At 38.0% G+C, this 23,446-nt stretch overlaps 1 protein-coding gene across 3 annotated transcripts in view; it reads left to right on the forward strand.

The window, feature by feature from the left end:
• The window catches only part of LOC126266605 (E3 ubiquitin-protein ligase LRSAM1-like), a 189,562-nt gene that overhangs the window by 20,926 nt on the left and 145,190 nt on the right, over positions 1–23,446 (forward strand). For 2 of the 3 annotated variants that reach the window (XM_049970929.1, XM_049970930.1), the window contains exon 3: positions 10,735–10,863. The exons of the other annotated variant lie outside the window; for it this stretch is intronic. In XM_049970929.1, coding sequence (XP_049826886.1) covers positions 10,735–10,863 — 129 coding nt within the window. The remainder of the gene's footprint in view (positions 1–10,734; positions 10,864–23,446) is intronic. 3 annotated transcript variants of the gene reach the window in all.

The following is a 23,446-nucleotide window of genomic DNA, read 5'->3' on the forward strand; positions in this document are numbered from 1 at the left end:
CGATAGCTCAGGTATACATGTCGACGTCGCAAGCTGAAGATGAATAGATAGAGCAAGTGTATGAGGATATTGAAAGGGTAATGCAGTATGTAAAGGGGGACGAAAATCTAATAGTCATGGGCGACTGGAATGCAGTTGTAGGGGAGGGAGTAGAAGAAAAGGTTACAGGAGAATATGGGCTTGGGACAAGGAATGAAAGAGGAGAAAGACTAATTGAGTTCTGTAAAAAGTTTCAGCTAGTAATAGCGAATACCCTGTTCAAGAATCACAAGAGGTGGTATACTTGGAAAAGGCCGGGAGATACGGGAAGATTTCAATTAGATTACATCATGGTCAGACAGAGATTCCGAAATCAGATACCTGATTGTAAGGCGTACCCAGGAGCAGATATAGACTCAGATCACAATATAGTAGTGATGAAGAGTAGGCTGAAGTTCAAGACATTCGTCAGGAAGAATCAATACGAAAAGAAGTGGGATACTGAAGTTCTGAGGAATGACGAGATACATTTGAAGTTCTCTAACTCTATAGATACAGCAATAAGGAACAGCGCAATAGGCAACACAGTTGAAGAGGAATGGACGTCTCTAAAAAGGGCCATCACAGAAGTTGGGAAGGAAAACATAGGTACAAAGAAGGTAGCTGCGAAGAAACCATGGGTAACAGAAGAAATACTTCAGTTGATTGATGAAAGGAGGAAGTACAAACATGCTACGGGAAAATCAGGAATACAGAAATACAAGTCGCTGAGGAATGAAATAAATAGGAAGTGGAGGGAAGCTAAGATGAAATGCCTGCAGGAAAAATGTGAAGACATCAAAAAAGATATGATTGTCGGAAGGACAGACTCAGCATACAGGAAAATCAAAACAACCTTTGGTGACATTAAAAGCAACGGTGGTAACATTAAGAGTGCAACGGGAATTCCACTGTTAAAGGCAGAGGAGAGAGCAGATAGGTGGAAAGAATACATTGAAAGCATCTATGAGGGTGAAGATTTGTCTGATGTGATAGAAGAAGAAACAGGAGTTGATTTAGAAGAGATAGGGGATCCAGTATTAGAATCGGAATTTAAAAGAGCTTTGGAGGACTTAAGGTCAAATAAGGCAGAAGGGATAGATAACATTCCATCAGACTTTCTAAAATCATTAGGGGAAGTGGCAACAAAACGACTATTCACGTTTGTGTGTAGAATATGAGTCTGGCGACATACCATCTGACTTTCGGAAAAGCATCATCCACACAATTCCGAAGACGGCAAGAGCTGACAAGTGCGAGAATTATCGCACAATCAGCTTAACAGCTCATGCATCGAAGCTGCTTACAAGAATAATATACAGAAGAATGGAAAAGAAAATTGAGAATGTGCCAGGTGGTGATCAGTTTGGCTTTAGGAAAAGTAAAGGCACGAGAGAGGCAATTCTGACGTTACGGCTAATAATGGAAGCAAGGCTAAAGAAAAATCAAGACACGTTCATAGGATTTGTTGACCTGAAAAAAGCGTTCGACAATATAAAATGCTGCAAGCTGTTGAAGATTCTGAAAAAAGTAGGGGTAAGCTATAGGGAGAGACGGGTCATATACAATATGTACAACAACCAAGAGGGAATAATAAGAGTGGACGATCAAGAACGAAGTGCTCGTATTAAGAAGGGAGTAAGACAAGGCTGTAGCCTTTCGCCCCTACTCTTCAATCTGTACATTGAGGAAGCAATGATGGAAATAAAAAAAAGGTTCAGGAGTGGAATTAAAATACAAGGTGAAAGGATATCAGCGATAAGATTCGCTGATGACATTGATATCCTGAGTGAAAGTGAAGAAGAATTAAATTATCTGCTGACTGGAATGAACAGTCTAATGAGTACACAGTAAGGTTTGAGAGTAAATCGGAGAAAGACGAAGGTAATGAGAAGTAGTAGAAATGAGAACAGCGAGAAACTTAACATCAGGATTGATGGTCACGAAGTCAATGAAGTTGAGGAATTCTGCTACCTAGGCAGTAAAATAATCAATGACGGACGGAGCAAGGAGAACATCAAAAGCAGACTCGCCATGGCAAAAAAGGCATTTCTGGCCAAGAGAAGTCTACTAATATCAAATACCGGCCTTAATTTGAGGAAGAAATTTCTGAGGATGTACGTCTGGAGGACAGCATTGTATGGTAGTGAAACATGGACTGTGGGAAAACCGGAACAGAAGAGAATCGAAGCATTTGAGATGTGGTGCTATAGAAGAATGTTGAAAATTAGGTGGACTGATAAGGTAAGGAATGAGGAGGTTCTACGCAGAATCGGAGAGGAAAGGAATATGTGGAAAACACTGATAAGGAGAAGGGACAGGATGATAGGACATCTACTAAGACATGAGGGAATGACTTCCATGGTACTAGAGGGAGCTGTAGAGGGCAAAAATTGTAGAGGAAGACAGAGATTGGAATATGTCAAGCAAATAATTGAGGACGTAGGTTGCAAGTGCTACTCTGAGATGAAGAGGTTAGCACAGGAAAGGAATTTGTGGCGGGCCGCATCAAACCAGTCAGTAGACTGATGACAAAAAATGGTTTCCTTGTCTTGTCTTTTGTGTGTGTGTGTGTGTGTGTGTGTGTGTGTGTGTGTGTGTGTGTGTGTTTTGCTTAACTTGACCTAAAAACCATATTTGTCTCTGAAGCTAACTGTAATGGTCATGATGTGACAGTGGAAACGTTGTTAAGGTATGGAAATTAACATGTTGGGCATACTGAACCAGCACCTAACAGCCTTGAGTTATTATAGCAGTAAGTTGGAACAACTGAAACAGTGCATACCAGAACATTCTGTAAGCTCAAAATTTCAGTGTGTCTGCCAGTACATTAGACCAAAAAAATTAGCGACCTAAGATTCCATAGAAAAGTGCATGTTACTGTTTAGCAGTAGTATCAGTGTTGAATCATCAGATATAGTGTATTGAGGCATAGAATTGTCTGACAAGATGATATGCCCAGTAAGAAATTATTTTCTGTGACCACTGGTTATTTGACAAACTAAAAGCGTAAAAGTGATATGCCACAGAAAATAGTATTTCTGCACTAGCAGTGATGTGGGAAAAGTATCATGCCATAAACAAAACAAAGCATTGGGTTCCCAATACTAACATAATTAAGATTGACATGTATTTGGACAGCCAGAACAAAGGAATTGTCAAAACTCTGTTATGAGTGTGGACTGAAAGCTACAGGTTTCATAAAACATGGTGCTTTTGTGAAAGAAATGTCACAGACCTGTGGGACTAGACACAATCAGGCTATAGTGTGCTGCAAAATTAGTTCATTACAATCTGTGACAAAACGAATTATGTTTACAAGAATGAGCTAGAAGAGTCAGCTCATGGTTTGAGAATTGCTCTAAGTAAGAAAGATAAAAAGCTTTGTAAAATGATCAGCCAGTAGACTACAAAATAGCTTACATTAGATGCAGAATGATTATAAATCCCACCGTGGGAGGAAAAGTACATATTGCAGTAATGTGGAGAGTTCCAGTGCAATAGATATGTGGAAGTTAATAAATGGTATTGTCAAACCAATGTCTCTCCTCATATATTAAAAACAAAGATTCCAAGACTTACCAAGCGGGAAAGCGCCGGTAGACAGGCACAATAAAATAACACACAAACACACACACAAAATTTGGCCTTTAAATATGTCTGCTTGTGTCTATATATGTGTGCGCGTGCGCGTATCCTTTCATCTTTCCTTTTCCTTCCCTCTTTCCTGACGAAGCAGCCACCGGTTGCGAAAGCTCGAAATTCTGTGTGTGTTTTTGTGCGTTTTATTTATTGTGCCTATCTACCGGTGCTTTCCCGCTTGGTAAGTCTTGGAATCTTTGTTTTTAATATACTATTTTGTTATATATACATACAATGAAATCTAACACTTAATTACCCCTTGCTCAAATTATCATTTCGTTCTCTATGAATTCTTATACTGAATAGTAGCATTTCTCCCACAGACTCTGCTGTAGACTAATTTTTAAAATTTATGGCTTCATATTAAATATGTTTTTGTCATTAAGTTGCTATGTATTGTCATCCCAATATACTGTGGAGCCCATCCATATAAAATTAACTGGAATGTGGGTACCATAAAACTGTTTTTATTTTCTCATGTTATCAAATAATTTTTGTCTGCTGTGTTGAGAGATCATAATTTCATAAATGTAAATGGAGGGAAGAATAAGGAATTATAGTTTGTGCAATAATGGGTGAAAAGACTGTTTACTGTGCAGCACACGTGTATCTGGCAATTTTATTTTGTAGTTTCAGTATTCAATATACATAAATTGATCTTCCCCAAAAAAATTGCCATATCTGATAAGATTCAGCGTAACTATGATAAGCCATTTTTTGTGTACTCAATTCAGTGGAATCTGCTAGCATTTGCATTGCAAATGCAAAACTGCATAGTTTATTTGATAGGAAGTTGATGTGTGTATTCCAGCTTAAAATTTTTGTCCACATTTGCTCCCACGAATTTGACTGTGTCAACTTCTTTCACAAGTTGATGGTAACTGTTATATTGTTTTTTCAGTTCCACAAATTTTGAATGTTTGGTTTTGAAATATACCATATGGGTTTTGCAGTGTTCATATTCAACCCATTTAACTAGAACCAGATTTCCAAGGTATCTAGTATACTTTGTTTTCTGTTGTGTAAGTATGATGTGAGGCAGTTTAGAGCATTGTCCTTAATATCCCATTTTGTCTGATTTGTAGATAAGCAAGTCATGGTTCACGGAGTCAAATCCATTTGTGAGTTCACAGAAGATACCTGCAACTTTACTCCTATGATCCAATGATTTGCATACCTTTTCAATAAAGTTATTCACTGCATCCAAGGTGTTTTTTCCTGATTGAAATCCAAATTGGTTATTTATAACAATATCATTTTTTATGAAAAATTTCTGACCTGGTTTGCAGTTATTTTCACTTTTGACAGGACTTGAAGAATAGGAATAGGATAACAGTTTCCTATGTCTTTCCTCGACCCTTACTTGAACAGAAGTCTGACTTTGGCGTACTTCAAAACCTCAGGAAAGAATTCCTGTTTAAAAGAGTGGTTGAATATTTTAGTTAAGGGAGGTGCTATTATGTCACACACTGTTCTAATCACTTTAGTGGGGTATCCCTTCCCACCCAGCAGAGCGTTTATTTTTTTTAATGATAATGTAACATTTTCCGCATACTTTACTGTGACTTTTTAAAAATCTGTAAGATACTTAGTTTCTTGGTGGAGTCCAAAGGGATTTTCTTTACTCTGATACTCTGTTACATCAACATCTGACTTTCCCAAATTTTTGAAGAATTCATTTAAACACACTGATATTTGATTTGGGCTTACAATAAAGTTATCACCTACTTTAATCCTAATTATTTCATTATTACTAACTCTTACAACCCAACCCTGATTTGACAATGTACCACACTGCTTTTGTTTTATGTTGTACAGTGAATTTAATGTTTGCCATTTGCTTGGCTGTCTTCACAACTTGTTAAAATATAGCTTTATAACGATGAACACACTCAGTAAAATGCCTGTTTTTATTATATTTCAGTTCACCGTGGAGTTTCCTCTTCCTGGCATTGAACATTTTTATACCCCCATTTATCCATTTAAGCTTATTAGCCGTTTTGTTACATGTTGTTCTAAGTGGAAAAGCTTCATCAAATATTTCAAGAAATTTGCATAAGGAATTGTTAAAGTTACTAATACTCAAAATACGCCTGTTGTACAGCCATACGACCTCTCTTAACTTATTTCTAAAAGTAACTGAATTTCTTTCATTGAATTTCCGTTTCATGGCTTTTATTACATGAAATTTCCTTGTTAATTTTTGGTATTTGAGTGAGTAATGCAGAGTGGTCAGAGATTCTTAAACCTCTACAAAATGTATAAATGTCTTGAACACAATTTACTAGAATATCATCAGTATACTGTGCATTTACTCTAGTGGGTTGTATGAAGTTTATTTTGAAGCCAAAGTTTTTTATTAAGTCAGTGGGCTTGTCATTGCTTTCAGCTATGATATTAATATTGAAGTGAGCAGCTATTACTATCTTTTTTCTTCTGTGAGCTTTTCAAGCAGGCAATGAAATTTCAGCAGAAAAGCTTCAATTGTAGCTTTCTCTGGTATTCTACAGATAGAAACTACTAGGACATTTAGGCTCCTCAACTTGATACAGCAGCTTTCAAACATATGCTCTTCATTACAATGAGTAAGTAGGCAAGAGTCTCCATGTGATTTCACTCATCTGCGAAAGCTGTTGGCTAATTTGAAATTTGTCATTTTACTCAACTGAATATCTGGTAAAATGTCGTCATAAGAGTCTATAGGACAACATGAATGAAAAGACATTCCAGAAACTTCTAAATGATTATTTAATGTAAAAATAATTTTATAGCATAGAGGAGTATATGCTTTTTTTAAATATATGTTTCTTGACTTTCCAGTGTTTGTATGCAATCCCTATCATTTGAATATATTGTATGAAACATATATTTTTATATGTCTACTCGGTAGTCATGTAACTAACTTTTAAGGACCAAATATTGATAGAGGAAAAAAAATGTGTACTCTAGTACTATCATTGTTTCCATCTTAATGCCTTATGTTGTAATATGTAGGGTAAATGCTTTAAGACATTACATCATGCTGAACAAGTCATTAGATTTCTAATACATACTTTGTACATAGTGTAATCAAATGGGACCAAATAAAAAATCGATCAACCAACAAGTATATTCGTATGAAAAGTTTCACTTATTAAAGAAGAGTAGATCCTTAAAGTCACAGCCCATTTGCCTATCAAAAAATGTGACCCATCTAGGAGTATTTACTCCCTAATACCACTCCGCTGTGAACAAGTGACAAGCACAACCGTAGTTCTTTCTTTCAGGCATCTAAAAGTCTTCTGAAACTTGTGAAGGACATGTACCTCATTTTTGTTGCACAGTTAAAGGTTGTACTTAATACAGTCCTCTCTCAACTTTATTCTTAGGGTGCTGAGGCTCTTGTTACTAAGAACTGTTACACTCATAATCTTAAACTTAAACTGTTGTAGGAAGCAACAATGCTGCATTGATAGAAAAATCTGCAACAAAGCATTGTATCTGTCCATTAATATTTCTTCACCTGTTAAGAAGAGAAAGTGTAAAGTGGTTTGGTAAGAGTGCTCTGTTGACTCAAATGCTAGATATTGGGTAAATTAAACATAAAAAAAATACTCTTGCAGAGAATATTTTGCTGCACAAGATTGAAATACTGAGAAAAAACATCAAGAATAAAGACATTTGGAATACAGATATTGAAATAACAATAAAGTGGAATAATATCAATATGTTACATGAAAAGGACAGGAAGGGATGTAAACAATGATTGATGGTGACCAATGCTGTGACGGCAACAAAAGTACTTTCTGGGACTGTGGAGTACTCTTATTTTCTGTGGATGTGACTTCAACCTCTGTACAATTTTTCTGTTTCTTGTTCTTGAATATACATGGTAAAATTCAGTCACAAATATTTCTGACCAGTGTTAACCTTCACTGTATTCTCATTCACTGATAACTACCTCCTTACCTCTTTTCACCAAATTTTTTCTTATCAAAATAATCGTCAGCCTCCTTATAAGATGTGCTGCAAAGATTTCAATCTTTACAAAATTTTTGTTTGATCAGGTACTTCATAGAGTACGGCAGATATAACAAGAAACTCATATTCTCGGCATGTACTAGGAATGTGCTGAAAATTAATTTGTGACATATTAGTTAGTTTTTATTTAAATTTTAATAATATAGTGTAAAGATAAATACTTGAAAAATGGATTGAGAAGACCTAGTGCCAGAATTATGTTGTTTATTGGTGATCTTAGATCCAACATTCTACACATGCAGACTGCACTAAGAACAAAGTGTGACAAGCACAAGATCAATTGGTAGATAACAGAGTGTACAAAGGTCATCAAGGCAATAAATACCTTTTATCTAGTGCCTCAGGGGCCATGCACTGTGTGTGTGTGTGTGTGTGTGTGTGTGTGTGTGTGTGTGTGTGTGTGTGTGTGTGTGTGTGTGTGTGTGTGTGTGGCGGGGGGGGGGGGGGGGGCGGTTGAGATCTAAACTAGTTTAGAGGTAACACTTTGATCATAAATAAAGGAAAAATAGTAAAGTTAGAAGCAGCAAAATAGCTGAATTATGGAACACTATTGCACAAGCTCTATGCAAAAAATTCTAACAATATCAATGGATGGGCATCCGAAGTAAGGAAAAGCATCTGCAAGTTTTGAATAAAGAGCTAAGTAAACATTGCTATGTGCTAAGAATGCTTCAGGACTGTTGCAGCATTGAATCGTGGTCCTGTACCTATTGTTTGCTTATATCTGCTGTGATTTACTGGGAAATACAGCTATGGCAAAACACTTCCAAACTCCAAAAAAGGGTCTACATCTACATCCATACTCCGCAAGCTACCTGACGGTGTATGGCAGAGGGTACCTTGAGTACCTCTATCGGTTCTCCCTTCTATTCCAGTCTCATATTAATCGTGGAAAGGAGGATTGTCAGTATGCTTCTGTGTGGGCTCTGATTTTGTCCTCGTGGTCTCTTCATGAGATATACGTAGGAGGGAACAATATACTGCTTGACTCTTCGGTGAAGGTATGTTCTCGAAACTTTAACAAAAGCCCGTACCAAGCTACTGAGCATCTCTCCTGCAGAGTTTTTCACTGGAGTTTTATCTATCATCTCCATAACGCTTTCGCGATTACTAAATGATCCTGTAAGGAGGCGCGCTGCTCTCCATTGGATCTTCTCTATCTCTTCTATCAACCCTATCTGGTACGGATCCCACACTGCTGAGCAGTATTCAAGCAATGGGCGAACAAGCGTACTGTAACCTACTTCCTTTGTTTTCGGATTGCATTTCCTTAGGATTCTATCACAATAATGAAAGCATTTCCCAAAGAAAGCCACACAGGAAAATATTTAAAGGATTTAAAACAATTACACTTCCTGGCTCATATGTTGATGGATGTGTGTGTGTGCTTGTCGAAAACTCGCCAATGATTTTCAACATTGAATAATCAGGTTCATAACTAACTACAAAACAAGAAACAGAAAGTACACACACACACACACACACACACACACACACACACACACACACACACACACACTTTTTTTCTTTCTGTTCTGGCAAGGCCACATTTGAAGATGATGATATCAAAAACTGAAATAATACTCACACCAATTTGGATCATTTTGCGATAATGTATTTTCAACCCTTGTCACAAAGCCTTATCCCACTATCATTCCTTTAGTAATGGTATTTGAAATGAAAGATTGTTGGTGTGAAGCATGGTCAAGTTACTGGCATTTGGCGACACTGTTTCCTGAGCAATCTGTTTGTTGTCATTGGAGGCAAACATTTTCTGGAGTGTAAAATATAAACAAAGCACCCAAAGTGCCTCACACAGAGCACCCAAAGTGCCTCACACAGAGGACTTTGTGATTCTTATGTTGGGAAATGGCCAGCAAGAGCTAACAGTTATCATTATTGTTAATGATTATGTACGGTGTACAAGAAAGAAATTTCCTTTCTTTCCCTTTTTGTGGATTTACAGAGGAGTTCCAAGCAAAAACTTATATTAAACTGATATCATTAGTGGACACATGTAACTAGAGGGAGCTGTGTACACACAAGAATATTCCACTTGTGATGACTAAAGAGATAGGGATATCATTTCCTCCGTAAGTTTTATCCGTGGTAACTGAGTAAACTTTTTCTTAGGGGAAAGGTAGTTCTTAGGAACTTACTGCATGAAATGGGGAGAGTTGCTTAATTTTTTATTAGTATGCAAGGGATAATTGACTGGAAGCTCAGTTTTACATGCCCTGTATATTTTACTGAAATAAACTTGGCTCTGTGTTATGCTTTAGTGGCTCTCAAGAATTGCATTTTCTAATGTATTAGAAAGAACGAAAAATGCCTATGTTTCTGTACATGTAGAATCAAGCCAGACAGGATTAATGTATTTAATTGGATATTAAAAATACTAACAAAAACCTTTTCCATAATAAAGCTAGGATCAGATACTGCATTTCCAAACTAACTTCACAGTATGTTGAAGAGGAAAAATGTATAGCTGACTAACACAACATGGCAGTTCTTAACCAGACTGTGTAATTGTAATATCAGTTTCCCCATTACAAATCTATTTAGGAGAATACTTAGAAGGAAGCTAATGTTGGAAGGAGGCATCATTAAATTTAATTAGTACAAAACTGTAACCAAGAAATTTATGTAGCAATTTCATTTCTGGGTTGAACGAAATATTCAAGTGCAGTGCACAAAATATGTGAGTACTTAACCCAGTTAAAAGAACTTATATATGTTAGCTATCTTACAACTTGCTAGATTCTGAAACTTAATAAATACCCAATTAAAAATGCATATCCACTGATGTTCTGCATAATTTCTTTCATAGTATTGACATTATGCTTAAAATAAGTTCATTATGCAAAAGGCAGCTCATACTATAGTAAAATTTTTTTGGGACACAGGCTATAGGAAAGAGCACATCTGTGTTATATGCAGAAGTTTAATTCAGCACATCTGTTTATCGGAATAATTTGTTTGCACCATGAAAATATTCTTTACTGTTCCATTTATGTTGTTTTGTAGCTTTAGTATTCTGTTTGTCCCTTTTAGGACAATCATTTGACATCTCTATCTGGAGGAGGGAATCTGGCTGACCTTTCGCTTCTGCAAGTGCTGGATCTTCATAACAATTCTCTTTCAAAGTTACCAGATGACTTAAGGCATCTACAAAACCTTAGGGTATGTAGTGACCAAAGCCAGCAACAGTTTGAAAATATTTTAATGTAAACTAATATGATTTTAGTAGATCATTTGGCACATACTTATATTTTCATGTGTGTTGTTTTGTGTGATGGGCAACTTTAAATTCTCTAACACCCCCCTGTGGAACCTTGAAAGAGATTCTTTCAGGATCTGAGGCTTTCTCTCTATTTAGTAATGGGACTGTGCTCCTCTCATGATAATAGGTCTTACCCAGTGGTATGATGTCAGATTTTTTTTCCTTGTCAAATGAAGTAGCTGAAATCATACCATTATTTGATTAAATGAAGGAAGTCATGTACAGAGCCTTCCAGAAACTGCATGTCTTTTGGAATTGATAACACTAGGTAAGTTCAGCCCTGTCTTAGTAGGTAATATATCTCTCTCGATAATCAGGTAGTGATATTGGGCCATCAATTGTTGTTGAATCTGATCTCAGCCCAAAATAATTCCCTAAGAAGAATTTTGACTGAAAAGTATTAGTGAATAATAGATGCATACTGCATGTCTCTATGTGCTTATGTATGTCAAGTGATATTTCAAAAAGAAGTGTTACTTTTGCATACAAAAAGAATTGGCAGTTTAATGACAGACTTGGTAGAAAAACATAGGTAGGCCATCAATCTCCTTTGAAAATATGAAAAATTGTCATTATCATGTACATCCCTTCAGTGTATATTCTGCTTACAGTGCCAGTACTGTGGCAATGAAATTTTTATATGAAGGAGAATTGACTTGAAAATTCCTTTAAAAAAATATGTTAGTCAATCCTTGACTATTGAAAAGGGAAATATCATCCTTAGTCAATAATAAAGTGATCTTTGGAGAAGAGAGAAGCACCTGTATAGATATCTTGACCTCTGACACTAAGCAGAGAAGTTAGAAGGAATATAAAGTAGTACTATCCAAGAGAAATTAACTACAAGACAGTGTTACAGAAAAAGAAAAGGAAGTGGATGAAGATTAGATGTGAGATATGATACTGCTGGACGAATTTGGCAGAGGACTGGAAACCCTCAGTTGAAACTAAGACCCAGGAGTAGATGATATTCCTTCAGAATTACCGAGGTCCATGATGAAATTATTCAGTTTGATGTGCAACTCTTATGAGACAAGCAAAATACCCTCAGACTTAGAGAATAATGTAGATTTTGAGAAAGATTTTTGATGATGCTGACTGAAACACATTCTTTGAAATTTTGAAGGAGCAGGAGTAATATACAGGGAGGAAAACGCTATCTATAACTTGTACAGAAAACTGACTATAGTCATATGAGTCAAAGGATGTGAAAAGGAAGCAGTAGTCAGGAAGGAAATGAAACAGAATTGTAACCTATCCCCAATACCCCTATATTGAACAGTCAATAAAAGAACTATGGAGAAATTTAAAAAAAGAAAAAAAAGAAAGAAAGAAAAGGATTTAAAGTTCAAAGAAAAGAAATAAAAACTTTGAGGCTTGCCAATGACATTGTAATTCTGTCAGACGGCAGAGAATCAGAAGGACAGTTGGTCAGAATGGATAGTGTCTTCACAACAGATTATAGGAGGAACATCAACAAAGGAAAACTGCAATAATGGAACTGTGTTACTGCAGCTGTGCTCACATATCAGTAAAATAACATGTGCATATGGCTTTATTGGTCAGGAGACCGCATTTGGTATGTTTGGCCGCTTAGTGCAAATCTTTTTATTTGACACCAGTTCAGCAGCTTACACTTTGATGATAATAGAATGATGATGAGGAGGACAACACCCACACACCCAGTCTCCAGGGGAGGAAATCAACCGAGTTGGGAATTGAACCCGGTACCCTGTTAGTTAGTTAGTTAGTTAGTTAGTTAGTTAGTTAGTTAGTTATATTACTTGTTCCATGGATCATGAACACGATTCTTTCGTAATGATGTGGAACATGTCAAAGTACACAAGATTCATTTACCCCAAATAATCACTGTTAGTCTTATATACGGTACAATTGTTAATGCTTACTGTATTTCTTTGGCCTATGTCTAAAAATTTATCTATGGAGTAGGAGGAGTTGTCATTCAGGAATTCCCTTAACTTACTTTTGAATGCCGATTGGTTGTCTGTCAGACTTTTGATATTGTTTGGCAATTGACCAAAAATCTTTGTGGCAGTATAATTCACCCCCTTTTGTCCCAATGTCAAATTCAATGAACGGTAGTGAAGGTCACCCTGTCTCCTAGTATTGTAGCTGTGGACTGTGCTATTAATTCTGAAGTGATCTGGGTTACTAACAACAAATTTCATTAGGCTATATATATATATTGTGAAGCTACTGGCAATATCCCTAATTCTTTAAATAATTGTCTACAAGATGATCTTGGATGAGCCCCAGACATTATTCTGATAACACGTTTTTGTGCAATAAATACCTTCTTTCTTAGTGATGAATTGCCCCAAAAGATGATTCCGTAAGAAAGCAACGAATGAAAATATGCATGGTAAGCTAACTTACTGATGTGCTTGTCTCCAAAATTTGCAATGACACTAATAGCATAGGTAGCTGAGCTCAATCGTTTCAGTAGATTGTCAATGTGTGTCTTCCAGTTTAAATTCTGATCAATACAGACACCCAGAAATTTTGAACAATCTGCTTTAGCTAAAGATTTTCCCCCACACTCTATATTTATTTCCGGTGTTATGCCTTTCCCTGTACTGAACTGTATGTACAGTGTTTTTTCAAAGTTCAATGAAAGTCCATTTGCGGAAAACCACCTAATAACTCTTTGAAAAACATTATTTGCATTTTCCTCAGCTGATTCTTGCTTTTTAGGCTTGATTACAATAATTGTGTCATCTGCAAAGAGAACCAAGTTTGCATCTTCATGAATATAATTAGGCAAGTCATTAACATATATTAAAAACAATAAAGGCTCAAAGACAGGACCCTGTGGTACCCCATTCTTGATACATCTCCAGTCTGAATAATCTGATGCCCTTTGTGCACTATGTGGGTTTACTGTTTCAACCTTCTGCGGTCTACCAGTTAAATATGAAGTGAACCATCTGTGTACTGAACCATTCATTCCATAGTACTTCAGATTATCTAAGAGGATTTCATGATCCACACAATCAAAAGCCTTAGAGAGATTACAGAAAATCCCAATTGGTGATGTTCTACTATCCAGAGCATTTAAAATTTGATCAGTGAAAGCTGTGATCAAGGGTCAGCAATGCTGACCAAAGGACCATGCTTATCAGGAGTTTAGTTATGATGAGTGATGACGATGGTACTAAAATGAAATGTGGACTTCCTAAAATTATTTAATAGCATTAAACTAATGAATAATGAAAATAAATAATTTGTAGTTCTGTGTAGTGTGAATTTCTTACCATTCGTATGTGCAATAAATCAGCTGTCCTCACATTTCTGTCTTTCACCTGTGTCTGTGCTTGCGTACCGTAATCCATTACAGCCTTAGTAAATACCTCTCACTTTCTGCATATAAAAGCCTGACATCTCTCTGTTTGACATACAGCATTTAAAGGACATTGTTGTGAGTCTTCAAGCATATCAGAAGCTATGTCATGTGACTCCCAGCAGCTAAAATGTGACAGTCCTGTGAATGATTAGTATAGAAGTATGGATTAGGCATGTTGAGGATTGTATAAGTACTGTATTCATTTTGTTGTATCGTATTATGTACAGTGTATCACACGATACAAGCATATTCATAAATATGATACAGTTCAAAGGTTAAAGAAGAAATACCTTTTCAAAGAGTAATTATTGTTCCATATTTAATGTAATATTCCTCAAATCAATAAATATCATGCACTACAGACTGTCTAAAGTAGCGTATGTTCTTCCTTGGTGTTCATACTATCTCCATACCAAATTTCATCAAAATTGGTTCAGCAGTTTATTCATAAAAGCATAACAGACAGCGTGACTTTCGCATTTATGATATTATTATTGATGTAGTCGAAACAAATTGGGAAATGCTGAGGTAGTTAGATTAGGAAATGAGAGGAGTTTTCTGTTTGGGCATCAGAATGGCTGATGATGACCTAACTAGAGAGTATATGAAATTATAAACTGGCAACAGTAAGGAAAGCATTTCTGGAAAAGAGAAATTTGTTAGCATCAAATATAAAATGAAGTGTTCCGACTTGAGTGTTGTGGGTGCAGCCTTATATGGAGTGAAACATGGATAGCAAGCAGTTCAAACAGGAAGAGGATATAAGCTTCTGAAATGTGGTGCTATAGGAGAATGATGGATATTAGATGGACAGATCAAATAACCAATGATTAGTTACTGAATGAAATTGGGTAGAGGAGAAATTTATGGTACAGCCTGACTAAAATAAATTATTGAAAAATAGTGCATATCTGGAGGCAAACACACCAAGGAATTTTCAGTATGGTAATGGAGGGAAATGTGTGTGGATGGGGGTGGGAGGACGGGGGGGGGGGGGGGGGGGGGGGGAGGGCTTATAAAAATTGTAGAGGGAGACTAAGGCTTGACTACAGTAAGCCGGTTGAAATAGCTGTTGGTAGCATTAGTTCTAGAATGAGATTTTCACTCTGCAGCGGAGTGTGAGCTGATATGAAGCTTCCTGGCAGATTAAAACTGTGTGCCGGACCGAGACTCAAACTCGGGACCTTTGCCTTTCGCGGGCAAGAGCTCTACCGACTGAGCTACCCAAGCACAACTCACACCCCGTCCTCACAGCTTCACTTCTGCCAGTACCTCGTATCCTACCTTCCAAACTTCAGTTGGAGAGCTTCTGTAAAGTTTGGAAGGTAGGAGATGAAGTACTGGCAGAAGTGAAGCTGTGAGGACAGGGCATGAGTCATGCTTGGGTAGCTCAGTTGGTATAGCACTTGCCTGCGAAAGGCAAAGGTCCCGAGTTCAAGTCTTGGTCCGGCACACAGTTTTAATCTGCCAGGAAGTTTCAGCATTAGTATGGAGTGTTGTATGGGGAATAGGATAACACAAAGAGGTGCATCAAACCAGCATGGGCTGAAGACCACAACAACAATGCCATTGTCTGACAAGGAAACGTCACCAGCTTGACCATATATTTCAAGAAGGAAAGAAGCACATATGCAATATACAGGGTGTTTCAAAAATGACCGGTATATTTGAAACGGCAATAAAAACTAAACGAGCAGCGATAGAAATACACCGTTTGTTGCAATATGCTTGGGACAACAGTACATTTTCAGGCGGACAAACTTTCGAAATTACAGTAGTTACAATTTTCAACAACAGATGGCGCTGCAAGTGATGTGAAAGATATAGAAGACAACACAGTCTGTGGGTGCGCCATTCTGTACGTCATCTTTCTGCTGTAAGCGTGTGCTGTTCACAACGTGCAAGTGTGCTGTGGACAACATGGTTTATTCCTTAGAACAGAGGATTTTTCTGGTGTTGGAATTCCACCACCTAGAACACAGTGTTGTTGCAACAAGACGAAGTTTTCAACGGAGGTTTAATGTAACCAAAGGACCGAAAAGCGATACAATAAAGGATCTGTTTGAAAAATTTCAACGGGCTGGGAACATGACGGATGAACGTGCTGGAAAGGTAGAGTGACCGCATACGGCAACCACAGAGGGCAACGTGCAGCTCGTGCAGCAGGTGATCCAACAGCGGTACATCGCACGGCCGACGTCTTTAATTTCCTGAATGAATATTTCAATGATCGTGTGATTGCTTTGGGCTATGCGAAACATACAGGAGGCGGCGTGGATTGGCCTCCCTATTCGCCAGACATGAACCCCTGTGACTTCTTTCTGTGGGGACACTTGAAAGACCAGGTGTACCGCCAGAATCCAGAAACAAATGAACAGCTGAAGCAGTACATCTCATCTGCATGTGAAGCCATTCCGCCAGACACGTTGTCAAAGGTTTCGGGTAATTTCATTCAGAGACTACGCCATATTATTGCTACGCATGGTGGATATGTGGAAAATATCGTACTATAGAGTTTCCCAGACCGCAGCGCCATCTGTTGTTGACAATTGTAACTACTGTAATTTCGAAAGTTTGTCTGCCTGAAAATGTACTGTTGTCCCAAGCATATTGCAACAAACGGTGTATTTCTATCGCTGCTCGTTTAGTTTTTATTGCCGTTTCAAATATACCGGTCATTTTTGAAACACCCTGTATCAACCCCAGCAATCGATCCTGCATGAAAATTTGGGCTCTAATTCTGATAATAGGCTGTTATGAGCTTCTGAACATACATCTTAAATTTTTGTGCACGCCAGTTTTTTGTCACTCTCTTTGGCCCATTTCAGCCACCTAATGCATGAACGTAAAGTACTGTTCAGTAGACTAACAGCCAGAACTCCCCTGTTTGCAGAATATTAAAGGTGAGGGAAAAGGATGGTGGAGGTGGACACAACAAATGTACTTAACTTTAATAGTGCCTGCTTGAAAATTCAAAAAGAAAATATTGAACATCAATGCTGTTAATAATTACATAGTGCTATTGATGACAAACTTACCTGTTTCATTCATTTACACTGCATTTGTGAATTGCAGTGTAAAAGTATTCAAAGTAAGGATATCTCCGGCAGCAGCTACATGTTAGAAACTGCTCAGTTTGACATAATGAACAAAGTATGTTGCCAGTGTCAAAACGGTATGTCACAAACCTCTTATTCACTCCACTGTGCAGTACTTTGTGATCGGGCGTTAAGTGGCTGCAGGGAGGCAGAGGGAGTGACAACTGGTGCATGTACATATCTAAAAACTGTGCTTCCAGGAAGTCATAACTGTGTACTATCAGAAATGTGGGTCACAGTTTCATGCAGGATCAGTTGCTGAAGCTGATATTCAGCAAATGCGCTCTTTTTCCCCCTTGAAATATGAGGCCAAGTTGGTGATATTTCCTTGTGAGTTCTTAGAGTTATGATGCATCAGTAGTAGAACAAAATTAAGTACACTCTATTTATATAAAATTACGATATGTATTTGGTTTTTCCATGCTTCTGAAGTGCATAATTTTTTGTGAAGCATACTTCGATGGCCATTATATCCTAGCAAACAGTGGCTGCTAGTATCTTTGGGTACACACTGCCCCAACAGCCTTGGCATTTGGCACTGATTTTGCTCCACTGCATAGTTTTCCGGGCTCCTCAAACAGAATAAAACAACATTACATCAGCTGCATAATATTTAAGAACCTTTCTGAAATATGAATGACAGCTTATTCATTTATATACCAAAAAGTGGCATTGTGTACATTGAAAAACAAGATTATCTTTTTGTGTCTGGAAAGTCATGCATAAATTAACTTCCACCCATATTAACTGCTGCTACAGCTCTGCATAGCTACCAAACACAGTATTACAGAAGTAGAATATTGTTCTTGTATGTGTCCAGGAAAAATAAAGTAACAAATATCTCAAAAGGCCATTTGCATGGGTCAGTATGTTTTTTTCAGAATTTTTGGATGTTGCTCTGGAGATTTTACTACTAAAGTTACGTGCTAACACTGTTGTTGTTGTCACCATCTTTGTTGTTGTTGTTGTTGTTGTTGTCTTCAGTCCAGAGACTGGTTTGATGCAGCTCTCCATGCTACTCATCCTGTGCAAGCTTCTTCATCTCCCAGTACCTACTGCAACCTACATCCTTCTGAATCTGGTTAGTGTATTCATCTCTTGGTCTCCCTCTACGATTTTTACCCTCCATGCTGCCCTCCAGTACTAAATTGGTGATCCCTTGATGCCTCAGAACATGTCCTGTCAACTGGCCCCTTCAAATGTAAGTTAATCAATCATGTATGAGTATTTTGTGTCGCTCACTATAACTGGCAGTTTAGATGGAACTTAAGACAGTATTTGCAAGTTGTGCATTATAATTTATTGGAATGGTGTCATAATGCTACAGTGCATACCTGCTGCTGAAAGACAAATTGTTAAAAAATACAAGAATAAAATGAAGTGACATAATGAATAGAATAAGCATAGTGACATGATGACTATGTACATTTCTAAATCAATACACAGTGAAGAAAAAATGTTGCACTTGGAGATCGAATGTAATTTCTCATCAGATTCTAGACAAAAGTTTATCTAGCTAAATCAGATTGGATGCATTTTGAAAACTCATGTATGGAAACAAGGAGCTGGCAACACTGTACAAAGGAACGTATATCATCCCACACTACCTACCAGCCATCGTAGCTCATTGAGAAGATTGCTGGGACAGCAAATCCACATCCACCATGGAACTGTGGTTCGAATCCTCATCAGGTTCCTATTTTTCTTAGACGTCTGTTCCCTAGTTCTTGTTGTTAATAAACAGGACATCATGTTGTCACTGACAATAGCTTATCACATGACAGTTGGATCCATTACCTGAAATACAGGTATCTAGAAAAATCAGCGGTGGCTGGGCACAGTTTGTTAAATAAACATAAGATTTTATTCATTGAAACAAGAATACTTGCTCATGCTTCAAACTTTTGGGACTCTGTCATCAGGGAAGCAGTTGAAAACTATGTGAAAATAATTTCAACAGAGACTCCAGATATGCACTCAGCAATGCATGGAAATGCGCAGTTAATAAAGAAAGAGCACAGAGGGAGACTTCTCACATTCCTCGCAGTTCTCCGCCTGTTGTGATGGATGGCGCTGCAAGCAACGCTGGATAAAGCGCACAGACAAAATCTATGGATATAGAGGCCGCCACCACCATACACACCGTTTTCACTGTGATGTCATCCAGCCAATGAGAAGCCCTCCACTGCTTATAAAAGCGGAAGCCTCACCAGCCCATGACAGTCAGTTTTACCCCTGACAAAGATGACGTAGGTGGTCATCAAAAGCTTGGGATTTTATCCAAATTGGACAGGGCAAGTAAACCAAGAATTTTTATGCATCTTACCCTCATATTTAACCTCCTAACTGATTATCTTTGGGTTCAACTGTTTTGCTTAGAAGTGTTACCCTCCAAATTTTATGCATTCCTGTACCAACATTACAATTATGAACATTGTAGTTTCTCTCGCTGCTGATAGCACCAGTGTCCAGATTATAATCTTTGTAATTCCTTTTGCTGTCACTTGTTAGTGTTTTGCTGCAGTGTATTGCTACTGGCTTGTGAAGTTTTTGCAACATTACCATGTTGTTTTGTAGCATGTTGGTGCAGTTGTTACAGTATTACATCTGCTTGCAGTCTTCTAAAATGAACAATGATTATTCCAGTGATGAAGATCAGTGGGAAGACATCCCTGTTGCAGAATCTGGTGATGACTCTTTTGACCTTTTGTCAAGTGAGGAAGAATATGAGGAAGACACTGATATGTATTGTGAGAGTATGGCATATTTTGGATAAAAATACTTATTGTGTTCCACCAAGATTTCCACCGAGCGAGGTGGCGCAGTGGTTCGACACTGGGCTCGCATTCGGGAGGACGACGATTCAATCCCGCGTCCGGCCATCCTGATTTAGGTTTTCCGTGATTTCCCTAAATGCCGGGATGGTTCCTCTGAAAGGGCACGGCCGACTTCATTCTCCATCCTTCCCTGATCCGATGAGACCAATGACCACGCTGTCTGGTCTCCTTCCCCAACCAACCAAGATTTCTATTTACTGCTAACTGCTAATCCTGGCTGTACAATTCCTTTTGCTGATGATGAACTTGAAATATTTGAACACTTATTTAATTGGGATTTGGTGGAAATGATTCGGGTGAAAAGAGCTAAATATATCAGTCAGTGTTTTTCAACCATTAGCTGTAATGTTTTGCCACCATCATGTGAAGAACTTCTTTTCGTTGCTCTAACCCTTTTGCGAAGTGTTGTTCACAAACATGAATTGCAGATGTACTGGGTGCCACAGACAAGCACATCAACTCCATTTTTCAATGACGTAATGTCTTACAAAATGTTTTGCTAAATGAAAAAGTATCTTCATTTTTCTTGTAATGGAGTGTATCATGCTGCAAATCACACAGATCCTCGGCTGAACAAAATTTGGCCAGTTTACCAGCTCCTTGAAAATAAAATAAAAGCTTCTTATGTTCCTAAATGGGTCATTATGGTGTATGATGATCTACTTTTTCACAATGGCCAACTGGGTTGGATACAATATATCCTGATGAAAAGATAAAGATATGGAATCAAATGCTACATGCTATGTGAATCATCTAGCAGATAGATATATGTGGCCCCTGATTACTTATGTGGGGGAAAGGAGAAAGCTGGATTCAAACTTTACAGATTTTCCAGTGTCAGAACAAGTTGTTTTGACACTTTCCACTCCTAAAGCAAGGTTACTGTCTAATGACAGATAGCTTTTACACGTTCCCAGAGTTAGCAGATTGTCCAATATTGAAATCCAGCGACAGATATGGAACAGTAAAAATGACTCAGAAAGACATGCCACAATTTCTCCTAAATCAAAAATTACAAAAAAGTGAAGATGCAGGTGAAAAATGAGGAAAAGCTGTAGCATTGCGTCGTAAAGACAAGAAAGATGTGGTATTTCTTTCAACTATCCACACTATGGGTATGTTGGAGACTGAGAAAAGGTCAAAGAAAATAATGAAGCCAAAGCTTTTGCTTGAGAGGAGTGGACTGAGCTGATCAGAGAATGGCATCATATCCAGTATCAGAAAGCAAGGGAAGACATACTACAAGAAAAATCTTTTTCCATTTCCTGGAAATTCCTGTGTGGAATTCTTTAATTTGGTGTGGCATGTCTGGAGGGAAGCAGGAATTACTGGAATTTGTGTTGACCTCAGAAAAAATAGTTGAGAAATACAAAGGGAGTGCCATTTCTCTTGAGCCAGGCTGACCATGATGAACACCCCACCCTCTTCGATTGACAGAAAGGCATTTTCCAGAAGTATTAAGCCAACAGAGAAGAAGAGCAGTTTGACATGAATATGCACAATTTGCTCCTAGAAACAGGATGCACATGGGAAGTTCGTCTGGAGGGAAGTAAGATACTTGTGCCCCCAGTGCCAGGTCCATTTGTGCATCACACCACACTTCAGAATCTGCCATGCAGAAACGGGTTCATAATACCAGACAGATGTGTCTGCTTGTGTCTGTACATGGTGCACATGGGTGTGTGTGTGTGTGTGTGTGTGTGTGTGTGTGTGTGTGTGTGTGTTTTCGTTTTCCACATCTCCTCCAAAACAGTTAGATCGATTGTGACCAAGCTTGATGCACATATCACTTACTGTCTGGAATGAACCATGTACCTTCCAAAGCGATGGGGATGAAAAGAAAGTATTGCTCATGACACACATATGGCCAGACTATATTTACACAGTATTTAAGAATGGGAGTATTTAGTGACTTGCAACCAACTTTACACTAAGTGCCTGTCTGTAAAAACCTTTTCAACTACTTCAGGATATTGGACAAAGGAGTTGTTGTCACTGCCAGCGTGCCGTCCTTGGGTATGGCCAGGACTTTTTAGTGTGAAAGGGATGTCAACTGTCAAAATGTGGGTACTGTTGGTAGCTGATGAGTTTAATGGCATGTGAACCTGAACCAGCCAGGGTTTTGGGTTTTTAGAAGTCTGGGAAGATTTCCTGTAGATGGCCTGTAAACAGGTAGGCATATGAGGATGTCAAGTGGGTGCCCGTGCGTGTGCTGCAAATTTGTTTGTATACCTTAACATTCAAAGGAGAAGTAGCTTTGTGTTAGGATACAGTTAATAGGGTGAACAAATAATAAGCTAATGGATTTGGAGTCTAAAGGACATTGGAAAAGATAGTGTTCAGTTTCACCAAGACTATGGGCATGAGGGATGTTAGGGTATGGGGAAGTGACATCGACAGTGACAAGCAGGGATCCAGGTGGTAAAGGGGTGAGGATGGCGGAGAGCCAGTGAAGGAAGTGATTCTTATCTTTATGACCAACACCTCCATGCAGTTGCCCAAAACCTAGCCTTCCACCTCAAAGGTAGCCTCCACCATCAGCTATTTGAACATTGAAGATGGGATTTATCCTGATAACATATTCTCTGCTCCCAAAATGATCCTGGCCTCAACTTACGATAACCAGTGATTCCACCATACAATACAACAGTGTGTCCCTTTTTCCACTAGTCAGCATTCTGTACAGGTGGACTGCAGTTAAGTGCTGCAACAACTGAAGACAGCTTTCGTAGTATCCATGGAGTCATTATGAAAGTTTTTAGAAATGTGGTCCTTTGAATCATAATATCAATTAAAGGAATAGAAATACTGTTGATGCATTGTTTAATGGCCACAGAATACAGAAGATAATTATTGTATGCCAGGGTAATTCCAGGATGAGTGCAATGCTAACAGGAAACATGAAAGAATTTAAAGATATTTGTTCTAGAAGGAAACAGTGTCCATAAATCAGAAAAGGATGATTTTTCATTGTATTTTGACTCTTGCCTAGTTGTCTTCTTAAAGAGTTTTAGGACAGATTTCTGTTGCTCCCTGGATACCAATAGAACTGTCCACAATTTTGCCTTAGAATGCATTTTGTCACATTCAGGAGCACAGTCAACATAATTATGAAAAGGAAAGTAGCTACTCACCATATAGCAAAGATACTGAGTCCATTGTTTGATCAGGAATTCTTTCACAT

This window comes from Schistocerca gregaria, chromosome 4 (genome assembly GCF_023897955.1).
Source record: "Schistocerca gregaria isolate iqSchGreg1 chromosome 4, iqSchGreg1.2, whole genome shotgun sequence".
Lineage (NCBI taxonomy): Eukaryota > Metazoa > Arthropoda > Insecta > Orthoptera > Acrididae > Schistocerca > Schistocerca gregaria.